Raw genomic sequence first — 15,773 nt, 5'->3', positions numbered from 1 at the left:
GTGGGTGCGGGTCAATAGAAGCCATCTCTCAAAGTACCTAGTTTCCCGTCCTTCCTGACTGGCCTCCCCTCCCCCACCCGAGGGCGCTTTCAAGTGGTCCAAAAGTTCTCTGTTCCAGAATCCTGAGGCTAGGGTATCCAAAGTTACCTTAATACAGGCGTACTGCCTTAGAAAGTCTTGTTTGGGCTCCCCCTACACACAACACACACACACACACACACACACACACACCACACGTTCTATAATCACAAAGCGCACCACTTGCATATAGCACACAACACATACAGTCCACACAAATGCAGTGTTAACACACACGTTTTTTAAGAGCAAATGGCTAATGTGCTTGTTAGAGTGTGCAAAGATGAGAGGGTGAACACACACATTCACTAATGTCAACTTATTTCCAAAGTTAGAAACTAGCTGGTAAGTGAAACCTGTTACCGTCATTTAGGACACCTTGGTGGCACACTCTTGATGAAGTGGGATCAATTTCCTATAACACTTCCAGAAACACATTTATTTAACAGGCAGGGCAAACATCACAGCAGGCAGGAAGGGGAGGATGAGGTGCTTGGAGAAACTTGACCGAGCCTTTCCTCCTGTGAGTGAGCCTGAGGAAGACTCAGGGTTCCTACATCCCTGACTCTTTCCCTTGGAGAGTGGCAGTCAAAGAGAACAGTTCTGAGCTGTGCTGTTAGGGCCCCCAACCCCGGGGTCCCCTGCCCACCAGGCTTGCAATTCAATGCCAATCCATTTGGCTGTAGTTGGAAAGTGGGCCTGGAGTTTCACATCAAGTCCCACAGTGTGGATATGTTGATGAGTTAGGTTCCATCTCCCTCATTTTGGTCATTCCTGAAAATGTACACACATGCCAAGCCAGGCTCAAAACAGTACTCAGAAATATTGAGTGCTTACAATTCACCCCTAAAAATGTATAGCTGCGGTTGCAATGAGGCAGTGGCAAAGCCCAGTAAAGAGAGCCTTTGAAATAGTTCTCAGCTGTGGGCCTTTGAGAAGCCGAAAATTTCTAATGCCATTCCTGAAACAAGGTGTGTGGGTGGGTGGGTGACTTAGGAATTCAGGATCCAAATTTATCTCAGACTTGTTGACCTTTGACCTCTGAATGTTAGTAAAGCAAAGGAGGCACACCGCTTTCTCCTCATTTCTGCCTAAAATCAACAACATCCCACTTGCAGAGGACCGAGGACTCTCGAGGTCCTTGTAAGGAACTTAAGGTCTCCATATTTTAAGTGGATTTTGTCAGTGTGTTTCGCCATTGTCTTTTGGTTTGGGTTTTTGTTGGGGAATGAGTGTGGGGGATTGGTGGATATCTCGAACTTAGAGTGTTGAAATGTTGATTGGTAGATTTTTTTTCCACTCATATACAAAATGTTCATGAGGTTTTTGGCACAGAAATGCCCCCCACAACCCCAGTAAGCGGTTCCCAGCTGGTCCAGGGCACTGCAAGATTGACCAGGCAACAATCGAAAAACTCTCCTCTCTCTGTGTTCTACCACTAAGTTTCCTGAATTGGAACTGAAATGGTGGTAGGTTGGCACATCTTCATTATATGTGACTTGGGCAATACCAAGTGCTCATGGGTTAGAAGTGTTGGCTGAATTTGGAGGTGGGGAGGTTGAGTTTTTCTGTTTTTTTGTTTTTTTGTTTTTTTTTTAGTGCATCTGATCTAAACCATTCAAATTAAGCCTTGCCGGAGTTTTTCCTTTGCAGAATAAGATTTGGTTTGGTTTGGTTTCTCTTGGCTCCCTCGGCTGGAATGGGAACGTTTTCAGGAGCTCTGGTCTTCTATTACACATTCTCTCCGAGAAAGATGCTGCTTCCTGCATCATGGAGTGAAGGGATTTGCTGGCCAGCCAGGGCTTTCCTTATCCTCACAAAGAGATTACTTAAAAGGCAGCTCTGGGAACTTTGTCCACACCTCCGCTAGGAAAAAAGACTGACTCAGGACTGCAGCTTCTGAGGGTTCACTGAGCAGAGCCCACCATAAGCCCTGGGTTTTCTCTTATCTTCCCACGGGGAGAAAACAACGAAATAGTTTGAAACACACAAGCATGGCTATGTAGAACAACAGTAAAGATCTCTGTGGCAACGGGGATGGGGGGAGACAATAACAGGCTGCTTAGACAGCTTCTTTTTCCTTGAACGAGACGTGTGCACGGAGAGTTCTGCCCGCTTGGAAGTGGTGCTCTTTCCCTCTCACTAGTTGTGCGGAAGGTAGTTAGCAAAGTGAACAGGCACGCTGTAGCTTTAAAAAGTCAGCCATGAACCAGAAAGCAGTTGCGGCTTGTGTGTGATTCCGTCATGTTGGCTGAGAGCCAGCCTGGTTTTATTTCGCTGTGTCAAATTGTACCTCCTTATTGAATTCCTTTGCCAGACTACTTTGTGAAAGAAAACATTGGGGTTTCTTGGCTGTTCTTGATAAGCCTATAAAAATGACATGTTTTAGTTGCTTCTAGGTAGGTTTTCTTTGTACTCTTTCAGGGAAATAAAAAAAAGAAAATAATAATAGTGATAATAAGACAATGTAGTGTGCTGTCGTGGAGTGCCGCTGTGAGTTGTTTCGTTTTGTTTCTGGGATGCTTAGAAGATGGTGAATGTATAATAGTTTCCAACTGAAGTGCCGGTCTTCTTGTGGCTGGAACAGCAGCCCCCTCTCCCTGTCTACCCTGACTGTGGATGTATGCTTGTGTCTGTGTGTATATTAAATGTTGGGTTTCTTTAGCAGGGATCTTAGAGACTTAGCAACTGGAAGGTGTGTGTGTGTGTGTGTGTGTGTGTGTGTGTGTGTGTGTGTGTGTGTGTGTGTCTCGGGAGTGGAGATTATCCCACGCTGGCAATGTTGTTCGTTAATCATCCACTTCTGGAAGAATGATAATATCTTGTGAATATCCTGAAAGATGTACTTGCCACGTCACAGTAATCCCTGGAGAAGGAGTACCAAAGTCTAAAGTGATTAGAGAGGAAATGTATTTCATTTAAGCCTTCAGCTGAATACGAAGAAACTAGACCAGGCTTTTTGTTTTGATTTTCTTTTCTTTAAAGCAGCACCCCCCCCCCATTTTGTTAATTGTATATTAGTTGTGGAGGGTTTTTATTTTTTACATGTTCCTCATCTGATAAACAAAGTCGGTCATATGTGTTACTGTATATCGCAAATGTTTTGATGATTTTATGTAATTCTGATGAGCTGTCTCCCCTCCCCCACCTCAAACACACACACACACCCCTTCACCCTTTCTGTGCTAAGATATCTGGTTAGTGAGTGAGTGAGTGAGTGTGTGTGTGTGTGCCTGTGCTTTCTGCTTTAAGTCGGCATGGTTGCCCAGAGTTTTGCTGAGCAGAGATGAGGTAGGGGAACACTTTCTGATAAAAGCTTTAAGTCCCTTCTGCATTCATAGAAAGCTAGAAGCAGGGGGTGGAGGTGAACAAAACAAACAAAAAGCAATAAAAGAAAAAGAAAAAGAAAAAGACAGCCCATAGTAGGAAGGGGCCAGTAAGAGAGGCTTGTTTCCTCTACTTCAGTATGAGCTGCAGTGTCTTTAGGGAGCAAGGTGGCCAGGAAGCCCCGCCAGGTCACACTCCTGGTTTGGAAAGAGGCCTCAGTCTCCTTTGCATGTTCTTGCTGTCAAGGTAGGCAGTATGCTGCAAATGAAAGCACCCTAGCCCACCATCCAGTCCTTCAGGTTGATCCTGTCTCTCCAACCCTGGGGTCTAGAGATTTAGCACACGTAAGTGGGCTGGTGTGGAGCTGTAAACGGGACCATGTGTTTCCGGTTGAGAGTATGCATCTCTCCCTTCCTACGAATTAAACCCAAGCTTTTCTCCCCTTATTGATTAGTTGCGGAAGTAAAGGAACCCTGAGAGCCTTCCCATGCTCTCTCTTGACATGGACAACAAGAGAAATGGCCGTATCGGGGTCAAAAAGTAAGTGAAGCCGGCTTCTGACTTCTGTTTCTGCCGACAACACAGGGACCTGGTGTAGATGTAACCGTAGATTTCTGTTTTGATTCTTCTTAGCTACTGAAGTACAACATTGGGGGGGGGGGGGGGGGTCTGTCCTTCATCGCAGTGGCCACCAGCTACTGTCTGGCCTTCCCCCTTACCTTCAGTGTGTAGTCCAGCTCTATGACAGGTGGTAACTTTAGGGGTCAAAACCTGAGTGGAAGGCTGATGGTGTCAGGCTATGGATCCAAGAGGCTTGGGGAATTCAGCTCTACATTGGCATATAAGACAAAGAACTGAGCGGGCAGATCCCCAGGTTCATAGGCTGCTAGGGTGCGAGCAGACAGTAGAGTTTGAGATTTTGTGTTTGCTTTAACAACGTCGCCTCTGACTTCAAAGCTGAGAGTGATAGTTTGATTCAGTCAGATACTGAGAGTAACTTCTCTGCCTGGGTTTTCATCTTTTTCCTTGAAGGTTAAGTATTTCGGTGCATATGGAGGGGGCCTCTTTGGATATCTCTTCTCACGTGTGACACTCCCGATTATGTTTGCTGTCTAAGGGTTATGTGCTGGAGTCTTCTTAATAGGAACATACGAGGGGATTGTGCGGCTTAGCATTTCTGGAACATAGGAAAAAACTAAGTTGCAGGATATCTGTGAGTCCCTTATGCTCATTGAGGAATTATATTGAAACTGTAACCATCTTGGTTACAAGGAGAACGAAACTTCCAGGAGGGGGTCCACCATGTCCTTCTGCCCTTTTGCTAAGCAGCTTGTCCATAGAAGCCATGCTAGGTGAACAAGGAGGCATGTGCTGTAGATTGACGAGTAGAATATATATTTCGCTTCACAGAAACATTACATTAAAATTAACTTAATAAAATTCCTTTAAAAAAAAATCCAGAAACTGCTGGGTGGTGGTGACTCGGAAGGCAGAGGCAGGTGGATCTCTGAGTTCGAGGTCAGCCTGGTCTGCAGAGCTAGTCCAGGACAGGCTCCAAAGCTACAGAGAAACCCTGTCTGCAAGAAAACCAAAAACCACAACAAACAACAAATTCCAGAAACTGCTGCATCCCTGCAGTACTGCCATCCCTCCCGGTCCAGTTGAGGAGAGAGAAGTAGGCAGACAGTGGAGGCTCGTTTTCTCATGGCTGGGACCTGTGAGAGCTGAGCAGATATGAGCTGTGACGGGAATATTCTCTACTGTCTTGTCCAGAATGGTAGTCACTACCTCTGTGTGGCTGCTAACTACTTGCAGTATGACTAGTGTACCTGATGAAACTAACTTTTCGTTCACATTTATTTCAGTCCATTTAAGGATGACAGTTGTCATTAAACCTAGTAGTAAAGGCCTGTAAAGCCACTGCTTGGGAGGCTGAGGCAGGTTGAAAGCCCAACATGAGTTCTAGAGTGAGTTCAAGGCCAGCTTGAGCAACTTAGTGTGGCCCTGTCTCAAAAATAGAAGGGAAAACAATGTGGAGGTAGCCTAGTGGTAGAGTACTCACTTAGCAAGAACGGAACCTCGGATTGGACCCAGCAGGAACAGGAAACTTCGTTGAAATATAATGCACATATATACCCAGTTGCCTGTGCTAAAAAAGATAAATTTTGATAAGTTTTAGCATTTTTATACCCATAAAGCCACTGTTACCACTGAGATAATGAACAGACCTCTCATCTCCACTTCCTCACAGTCCTTAGTAGTCTCCCTTTCTATCTCTTTTCTTGCATCCGTGTCCCCAGACAACCATGGATAAGATATCAGTCATTATAAACTAGTTTGACTTTGCACAAGTGAGTATATATTATACATGTATAATATGCATATAAAACACATACTTATGTAGACTGGTATCTCAACATAGTCTGTAACTTATGGATATCACTGTATTACTGGTTCATTACCTTCTTCTGGTTCAAGGTCTCACTGATGCCATTGCTTGCTGGAACTTGTTATGTAAACCAGGCTGGTCTTGAGCCCACAGAAATCTGCCTGCCTCTGCCAGCCTCTTCCTCACAAGTGCTGGGATTACCATACCCAGCTTGGTTCATTGCTTTTTACTACAGGGTATTATTTTATTATATAGGCACACAGCTACTTACCCAACTACATGGTGACAGAGAATGGAGTTGTTTCCATTTTTGTAGGTATTATCCAAATGAAGTTGCTTTGATTGTTCATGTTTAAGTCTTTAGGTGAGTAGGTGCTTTATTGCATTTGTGTAAGTACTTAGGAAGGATTTAAAGTGCTTGGCTATATGATAGGTATACGTTAAACTCTGTTACGAACCTTTCCCAAATGCATTACTATCAACAGTGCATATTTCAGCGGTCTCATTTCCTCATGAAATCGCTTTCCTATTAGATATAGTGGTGAGGGTGTAATTTCCATTTCCCAATGCCTTTTCATGATAGCTATCTTCTCTGATGCAGCTTTGCTATCCATGCATCATCTTGGGTGCACTGTTGTTCAAATCTTTCACCTCAGTTTTTATTGGCTTTTCATATTTGTTGTGTAGAATTTTTATGTACTAAGAATACATATTTTATTGGGTTAGTATCTTTTTCATATTTGCCATAGAATTTCTATGTATTATATGAAGTTCTTTATTATGACTTGTTCATGGCTTGTTTTGTTGTTCTTTAAAGTCTTTGAAATTGAAAGAGGGTTTTAATCTTGTTGTAATCCCACTCATTTTTTTCTTTTATGGATAGTGCTTTGGGTGTCATATTTAAGAATTCATAGACCAAAGTTTTGGTAACTTTCTTTTAAAAGTTTGATAATTTTAGGTGTAGGCACTTAGAACTATCATGTTTAATTTAGTTGGTTTTTTTTTAACGTTTTACTTTACTGTTATATGTATTTATGTGAGTCTCTGTGTGGGTATGTGAGCATGCATGCAGGTGCCTATGGAGGCCAAAAGAAGGTGTAGGAGCCCCCTGGAGCTGGAGTTATAAGCTGTTGATAGTTGCCCATTGTGGGTGCTAAGAACCAAACCCAGGGCCTCTGTAAGAGCAGTGAGCACTCTTAACCACTGAGACATCTCTAAAGCCTCTCAAATTAGTTTTTATGTGGAGTGTGAGATAAACAAAGTGTGTGTGTGTGTGTGTGTGTGTGTGTGTGTGTGTGTAGTTGTGATGATTTTTTTAACTATGGATAGCCAAATTTTCTAGCACCGTTTGTTCAAATGCTTCTGCAACTTTTTTTTTTGACAAATAACTGACTCTACGTGTGGGTTTATTACTAGACTGTCCTGTTTCACTGATTGTTTACACATATGTGTACCAAAACAATGCTGCCTTGATAACTGGAGCTTTGATAACTATGGCCTCAAATTAGGTAGTGTTAACTGACTTTGTTCTTAGTTTCCATAGTAGTTTGGGTGTTTGAGATTTCCTTATGATTTTAGAATCAGCTATCTCCCCTGAAGAAAGAGAGAGAGAGAGAGAGAGAGAGAGAGAGAGAGAGAGAGAGAAAAGAAGAAGAAGAAGAAGAAGAAGAAGAAGAAGAAGAAGAAGAAGAAGAAGAAGAAGAAGAAGAAGGGAAAGGAAAGGAAAGGAAAGGAAAGGAAAGGAAAGGAAAGGAAAGGAAAGGAAAGGAAAGGAAAGGAAAGGAAAGGAAAGGAAAGGAAAGGAAAGGAAGGAAGAGAAAGGGAGATGGGGAGGGGGAGGGAGGAAGGAAGGAAGGAAGGAAGGAAAGAAGGAAGGAAGGAAGGAAGGAAGGAAGGAAGGAAGGAAGGAAGGAGGGAAGAAGAGAAAGATCTGGTGGTATTTCTATTGGCAAACCTACTGACATGTGAATTAGCCTTTGTATGAGTTGGTTGGAAGAAGTGACATGGTGAGGTCAGTGTGTCTCCTCCTTTACCTCACCCTTCTCTTTACAGTGTGTCTGGATTTCTGAATGTTGATCTTAAACACTTTCACCTGGTGTGTCTGTCAATATTTCCTGTTTTTATGATATGATGGTTTGAATTTCCAATGATTTGTTATTACTGTGTAGAGCTAGAGTTGATTCTATATGTGGTCTTATTTCTACAGCTTCATTAAACTTACTTCTTTAGGAGAGTCACAATATTTTAAAATTTGGACTATCATTCTTTGTCCTTAAATATGGTTTTACTTGTTTTCCTCGATTTTGATGTTGTTTGTTTAGATTTCCTTCCATTTTGTTAAGTGCCTTCTCTGGAAGAAGGTTGAAAGCTGTGATAGAAGCAGACGTCCTGGCCTGCCTCTTTCCTTTGTCTCCCACCCTTTCTATCTCATGTGCAGGTGTCCTCTGTCCTTTCACCTGCTCTCAAGATTTTCTTTAAATTGTGTTCCACTTTCATTATGAGGCTTGGTGTGACCTTATGTTTCTTGTATTTGGGGTTTGTTTTGGTTTTTAGATCTGTGAGTCTAGTTTTCATCACATTTGAAAAAATATTTAACCATTATTATTCCAAAACAGGCCCCTTTTCCCATTTGTGTATGTGTTTGACTACTTGATGTTTTCCCATAATTCCCTGCTGCTCTGTTCATTTTTAAGTGTTTTTCTCTGTTTCATCTTTATTAGCTTCTGTTGCTGCATATTTAATTTTACTTAATCTTGTCTCTTAAAATTCGTATCTCTTGTTTAAAATATCCATGTATATTTTTATTTCAGAAAAAAAAATTCATCATCTCCAAAAGTTAACTTTAGAGGTGTGTGTGTGTGTGTGTGTGTGTGTGTGTGTGTGTGTGTTCATGTTCCATGTCTTAACATATTTCATCTTTTCTCTAGCTCTCTGATATGTGGAGTAAAGACATAAAACTTTAATCATTTGAATTAATTTCTCAATTTTAATTGGCTGATATCTGGTAACTTTTGATTGGATAGTAGGCGGTGTGAATTTTACTCTTTTCAGTGCTGAGTGTTTCTTAGATTCCTATGACTGCTTGATGTAGTCCTGGGTGCTATTTTCTTAGATTCCTATGATTGCTTGATGTAGTCCTGGGTGCTATTTTCTTAGAAACTGTCTGTCCTTTCAAGTCTGTCTTCTAAGTTTTATGAGCCAGGACCAAAGCTGCATTGATCTAGGGCTGTTTCCTGGCCTTTTACTGAAGCAAGATCCTCCTTTTTACTATTCCGCTGTTCCTGTGTTATGAGATTTTCCTCTCTGTCAGGTGAAAAAGGCTCTATTCTTGCCCATTCATGATGTGCGGTGATTTTTTTTCACCTCTAGTACTTCTGGGCGATATTTTTTGCCTCAGCCTCACAAAATTCTACAAAGATGCTGATGAGAATTCTGCTGAGCACTCCAGGGAACCCTTTTGAGTTGTTCTCTACATATCTCCTCCTAACTGTCCAACTGCATGCTGAAGACCTTCCCCAGGACCTAGCCCTCCTAACTGTCCCAGTACATGCTGGAGACCTTCCCCAGGACCTAGCTCCTCCTGGCTGTCCCAGTGCATGCTGAAGACCTTCCCCAGAACCTAGCCCTCCTAACTGTCCCAGTACATGCTGGAGACCTTCCCCAGGACCTAGCTCCTCCTGGCTGTCCCAGTGCATGCTGAAGACCTTCCCCAGGACCTAGCCCTCCTAACTGTCCCAGTACATGCTGGAGACCTTCCCCAGGACCTAGCTCCTCCTGGCTATCCCAGTACATGCTGGAGACCTTCCCCAGGACCTAGCTCCTCCTAACTGTCCCAGTGCATGCTGGAGACCTTCCCCAGGACCTAGCCCCTCCTGGCTGTCCCAGTGCATGCTGAAGACCTTCCCCAGGACCTAGCTCCTCCTGGCTGTCCCAGTGCATGCTGGAGACCTTCCCCAGGACCTAGCTCCTCCTGGCTGTCCCAGTGCATGCTGGAGACCTTCCCCTGGACCTAGCCCCTCATAACTGTCCCAGTGCATGCTGGAGACCTTCCCCAGGACCTAGCCCCTCCTGGCTGTCCCAGTGCATGCTGGAGACCTTCCCCAGGACCTAGCTCCTCCTGGCTGTCCCAGTGCATGCTGAAGACCTTCCCCAGGACCTAGCTCCTCCTAACTGTCCCAGTGCATGCTGGAGACCTTCCCCAGGACCTAGCTCCTCCTGGCTGTCCCAGTGCACGCTGGAGACCTTCCCCTGGACCTAGCCCCTCCTAACTGTCCCAGTACATGCTGGAGACCTTCCCCAGTACCTAGCTCCTCCTAACTGTCCCAGTGCATGCTGGAGACCTTCCCCAGTACCTAGCTCCTCCTAACTGTCCCAGTGCATGCTGGAGACCTTCCCCAAGACCTAGTTCCTCCTAACTGTCCCAGTACATGCTGGAGACCTTCCCTAGGACCTGGTTCCTCCTAACTGTCCCAGTGCATGCTGAAGACCTTCACCTGGACCCACCTTTCTTTTTTCCCTTCTTTCAGGGCCCTGATCCTTTTGTGACTATGACCAATGTTTTGAGTGCCATATTATTTATATATTTTGTCTCCTTGTTCAATTGTCTTATGAGAGTGGAATAGCGAGCATGGCCTCCATTATTCCACTTGACTGGAAGTAGGCATTCCATTCAGTCTCAATCCACATGGCCACAAGTGGCTATCTGTAACAGTGACAAGGGAAGAGCCAGGTTATCATGTAGACTCTCTAAAGGCATGAAGCATTAAGTCTTTAGGATTGTGGCTGTGCATTATAAAACACTTGGTAGCATCTGCAGTCTCTGCTATTGGGTTTCCATTATACCTAATCTATATCATGCCAATCATCATGCCTCTGGACACTGTAAGAAGTTTCCTGGTACATAAAATCATCCCTTACTGGAAACTGCCAGCCATTCTAAGCAAACCTGTGCATGAGGACTATGTAATGCTGTAACTTCTAGGTATCATGACTCATTTACATTTCCTGTACTGGTCCTTTCTGCTTAAAATTGTAAAAGGATCATAAATATTAAAAATATTTCAATCTGGAGAATTCTTTACCTTCCTTCTTTTGTTTCTTGCTGTATATATTATAGAAGGAAGAAAAGAGGACTAACAAAGCAAATGTTGTAAAATAGTAACAAATTGGGGAATCTAGGTGAAAGATATGAGATATTTGCACTGTTCTTCAGTTTTAAGTCTGAAATTACTTTTTAAAAATCACGTTGTGAGAATGAAGAAAGTCCGAAGAAAAGATGTGTCTCCTTTTAGAAAAAAGCAGAACTCTCAACCCAGATTAGGAAACCAGAGGCCAGTAAGACCAACACTGAACATTGCACTTGAGACTTTGAATCAAATCATATGCTCAGAACACTTGGATTTCACCTTGATTTTACTTCTTGGCCATCAGAAGAATAACACCCACTTAATATATCCCTGCTTTGAGTCTCTTGACAATAAAGGAAAGATTGAAGTAGCAAGGATCAAAAGAAAGTATGTGTGTAATGAATTATTCAGTGAATTGCAGTGATCGGCATTATGTTCCAAGTCAGAAAGCATCACAGTACCTACTGTGAGTCATGCCTACCTACTATGAGTCATGCCTTGTGCTGTCTTCACAAATATTATTTCATCTAATTATTACAGTCTTTGATATTTAAATATATTGCAGCATTTAACATGACTAACCAAGAGCCAGAAAAGTAACTGTGAAGTGGTTTTTATATGAAAATCACATGGGAAAGTGGCAAACCTGAGATCTGAACTCAGCTATGTGAAATCCAAGATAGCTCACTTTCTTTCCAGCAGGTTCTGAGCTGCAACAGCCCTTTCTTCAGTCCCAGAAGCTGGAGTGAGCCTGGTTGTAGGCATTGTGGAGCAGACTTATTTCAAAGTTCAACTGGGTTCTTTGGCATGGCTGTAAGAGAGTAAAAGGAGGATTAAATTCAATTTAATCTTCAATTTCAGGTCTTTGCTTTTTCATGCGTATTGACCTAAAAGGGAAAGGATACATAATAAAACATATTCTTGATATTTCTAAGACATTTTCATTAAGCTTATTCATTATTCGCTATGTGTGGTACTATTTCACGTAAGAACATTTTCATATAATACCTTGACAATTTTAAACAAACACCATAGAGGAGTTCTCCTCCTTGCTTGGTTCTTTCATTAATTCCTACTAAAATCTCCCAAACTTGAGCCACAAAACTCTTAGATTTCTAATATGGATCCTTGTTAAAATTTTGGTTGTTGTATCTGCAGCAATTAGATGTTGGCAAGACAACCACCAAAGCTTAGATTCCACCTGAACTCTTTCTGAAGGGCAAGAGGAAATAACCTTTATGTTCATGACCTTCAACAGTAGAAACATATACTCATATGATAAGCAAACAGAAAAAAAAAACAAACAAACCAGCCCAAACAGGAGCACTCATTCCACAGAAGGTGATATTTATATTGCCAGTTAGCACGGGAGGAGGTAGTCAGTACAGGTTGTGACCAAGAAAATGCAAATCAAGTCGTAGTCACAAACCCATTCACTTGGCAAGTGTTTAAAAATATGAAAATACCATTCATTATAAAGGGTATGGATCTCTAAGATAGTATGCTTATGTGGATGTCTTTGGAAAACAGTTTATCATTCTTTTATAGCAAATATTGTATATCTCAGCAATTGTAAATTGTTGTCCTGTAGTAATAAATTTTAAGCCACTTAGGTAATTTAAATTTTTTCTAGAGGATATTTGTGAAATAGATGAAATAAATTTCAGTAATATATTTTAAGTATGTTATCAAGATAACATTATTGAGATATTTTACATTTTTGTCAATAAACTTATTACATAGTTTCCATTTTGTGTATCTCAAGTTGAACACCAATTTTCCTTGTTAGGTCTTCATTTGGATTTCATATAATTTACAGATGGCAAAAGTGTAATCACATACCCAGCCAACTCCAAAAATACTGATCTGCTGTCATCCTTTTCACTAGGCTGTGGGCTTCCAATGTTTATCAAGTGTCTGTCTCATTGTAGACCAGTTAAAATTTAATTGATAATTGGAATTAAACATGGACTGGAGATATTCTGAAGGGGACATTTAACTGCTACTTTAAAAACAAGTGAGTAGGGAGGGCCCTTAATGTCTATTACAGAAACAGAGAAGAGGATTTAAGTGATGTAAGTCAAAACATCAGCTTGGGGAAGTCAAGGCTCTTGTCCATTCGAGTTTCAGTGCAAATCAAGGCTGTTTGAATCAAATCTCTGGATGCTAAGTTAAAAGAACTCAGAGTAGACAGGAAGTTGGCGAGTTATGTGCTTCCCAGCACTCTCGGCACTTGGGTATGCTGCAGCTAAATGCACTCAACCCTTATTTATCTGAATATTTTTAAATTAAAACCATCCTGTCAACCTCTGAGCCAATCTTTTCTTTCCTGGGTCAGCCTTTTGCCAGATCTCTGCTTGTTGATATGATGGGGAGAGGGAGGGGAAATGGAGAGGAAGCTCTGTCTCGTTTAGTTGCTTAGTTCTTAGGTTTCTCATAAGCAAAGAAATCAATATTAATTTATTAGAATCAGAGTTAAGTTACTTTTAGCCAAAGGCTATTTTTAAACATGGGCAAGGAGTAGGGTAATTTGATTTTAAAATAAGTCATAAAAATAAAGTCAGTACAAAATTAGAGTACATTTCTGAGTGCAAAAATAAGTAATGTTTAGAAATAGTTTCATGAAAAGAGCAGTGTGACAGATATATTGCCACAATCACTAGCCAGGATCAAAAGTACCTTTCCTGTCCTAAATTGAAGGAAATATGTAATGGTTAAAAAAAGTTGTGAAATTCATATGGATTATATTTTTCACAGTGTCCTTGGCCAGCTTTTCATTTGTGTGCCAAATACTTGAGGAAGAGGGGTTTATTTGGACTCATGTATCCCAGAAGTTTTAGTCACAGTCACCTGTCTCCATGAGGTAAGACAGAACATCATGGTGGTGATGAGCATGCCCAGTGGCAAAGTCTGTCAACTTATGGTAGCTAAGTAGAGATAGGAAGAGTGCAGGACAAGATTTAACTTTCTGTGACATCCCCTCAGTGACCAACTTCTTCTGACTAGGCTCCATCCCTTAATGCAGTCGCCTGCCCGCAATGCCATCAAATCATGGATCCATTAGCGGATTGTTTCAGTGGTAAAGTTAAAGCTCCCAGGAGCCAGTGCAGTTACCTTTGCATGCCTCAGCACATGAGCCTCTGGGGACTGGTGTGCTTCACATTAAATCAGAGCACTCCACCTCTGGTCCCCAGAGGTGCACAGCCATCCCATAATCTAAGACACACCTAGTCAAATGCCAGGATGACCCTTATTCTTAGCAGTTTCAACACAGTTCAAAAGTTTAAGTCCAAAGTTTCCTCTGAGACTTGATGTAACCTTTACTTGTGAGCCCCTGTGAATATAACTTGAAATTACATACTTACAATATACAGTGACCCAGGAAACATTCCTAGTTTAAAAACAAGATATCAAGAGACTAGAGATGAATGAAACCAAAGTAAAACCACAGCCTGGCATGGCAACTGCCACGTCTATAGCTTGTTCAGGATGTAAGTTCCAAAGAGCTCGGGCAGTCCTGCCCTGTGCTCTGGCCAGTGCAGGCCACACGGCCCATCCCTTGAGCTTGTACCACTCGCCACCACAGCTCTTCCTGTCAAATATTCTAGTGTAGAGAGACCTTCATCAGCTTCTTGGGGTGTCCTTGTATCCTCAGATTTACTCCCATAGCTTCATGTCTTCCCCTCTCTGGAGCTGTCTACAGGGAGTCCAGTTCTGCTACGCATGTCCTGCTCTCCAGAAGGCTCTATGATTCTACAATATTTTTTTCTACATGCCTGCCAAACCAATAAGGCATGTTGACACGATAATTGGTCTCCTGCTCAAGAAGCAGCTAGGTCTCTTGGACTGTGGTTGCTAAGGCTTTTGTATCTCAGGAAACTGTTCACTACATAGACCTGTGCAAATAGGATGTCCTAGAGTTACTACTTCTCAAGGGAAAGTCTGTCAGATGAATTTATATTTTGTACCAGTGAATGTGCTTTTTCACAAAGTGTCCTCAAGACTCTTTCTTATTGCCCAGGACAAAGTACTCGGTTTCTTTTTAGTGACTAATCTCTAACAACTACAATTTCTTTGGCCCCAACACTGAGCACACACCCTTTCTGGGCAATCTGCAAGTATATCAGATCTGTCCACTCTGCTTTTGCTCCCAAAAAGCAAAAGCAGCCCTTACCAGTAACTCACAGCCTTGCAACAGCATTGGTGCTAAGTAGCTATAGAATGCCCTCCCCTGGATTAATTAGCCCACTGCACTTAAGCTCAGCCTTCCATAGAGCCTCAAAGCACAGACGACAAATTTTTTGCCAGATGATAACCTGAAGGCCTCCAATCCAGTTCCACTGTAGTCCTCATCCTGTGGCCTTATGAACCCAACATTTACTGTCTGAAATTTTCTCAGATCTGAGAAAATTTTCTGATTTTTCTGACTGTCCATCAAAATCTTCTTAAAGCATTCTAGAACCCCTCCAGCCTTTACCTCCATGTGTTTTCAAGTTCTTTCCATAAACCAATCCCCAGTTCTAATCTAAATAGTCAAGTTACAGCACTCGGGAGATAGAGCCAGGTGGATCTCTGTGAGTTCGAGGCCAGCCTGGGCTACCAAGTGAGTCCCAGGAAAGGCGCAAAGCTACACAAAGAAACCCTGTCTCAAAAAACATAAATAAATAAATAGTCAAGTAAAGTTGTATTGACAGCGCCATTTCCTGGCGCTGGTTTTCTTTATCAGACACCAGACACAGGAACATCAGATTTCCCTGGCTTGCATTGTTCATCACGCCATTGCCATATTGAAGAAGAGATTTATAACACACCTAAGGGATTATCAAATGAACATTAAGTCTTGAGAGATTAGT

General features: G+C 42.2%; 1 protein-coding gene across 3 annotated transcripts in view; it reads left to right on the top strand.

The window, feature by feature from the left end:
- Positions 1-15,773, top strand: part of Samd13 (sterile alpha motif domain containing 13) — a 40,014-nt gene that overhangs the window by 533 nt on the left and 23,708 nt on the right. Inside the window, exon 1 of one of the 3 annotated variants that reach the window (XM_036190808.1) lies at positions 3,868-3,945. The exons of the other annotated variants lie outside the window; for them this stretch is intronic. Coding sequence (XP_036046701.1) covers positions 3,893-3,945 — 53 coding nt within the window. The 5' untranslated portion in view covers positions 3,868-3,892. Of the gene's footprint in view, positions 1-3,867; positions 3,946-15,773 lie in introns of those variants that run through there. 3 annotated transcript variants of the gene reach the window in all.

The sequence above is a fragment of the Onychomys torridus genome, chromosome 6 (genome assembly GCF_903995425.1).
Source record: "Onychomys torridus chromosome 6, mOncTor1.1, whole genome shotgun sequence".
Classification (NCBI taxonomy): Eukaryota; Metazoa; Chordata; class Mammalia; order Rodentia; family Cricetidae; genus Onychomys; species Onychomys torridus.
The sequence above is the reverse complement of the archived record's forward strand: the minus strand, read 5'-3'. Positions and strand labels throughout refer to the sequence as shown.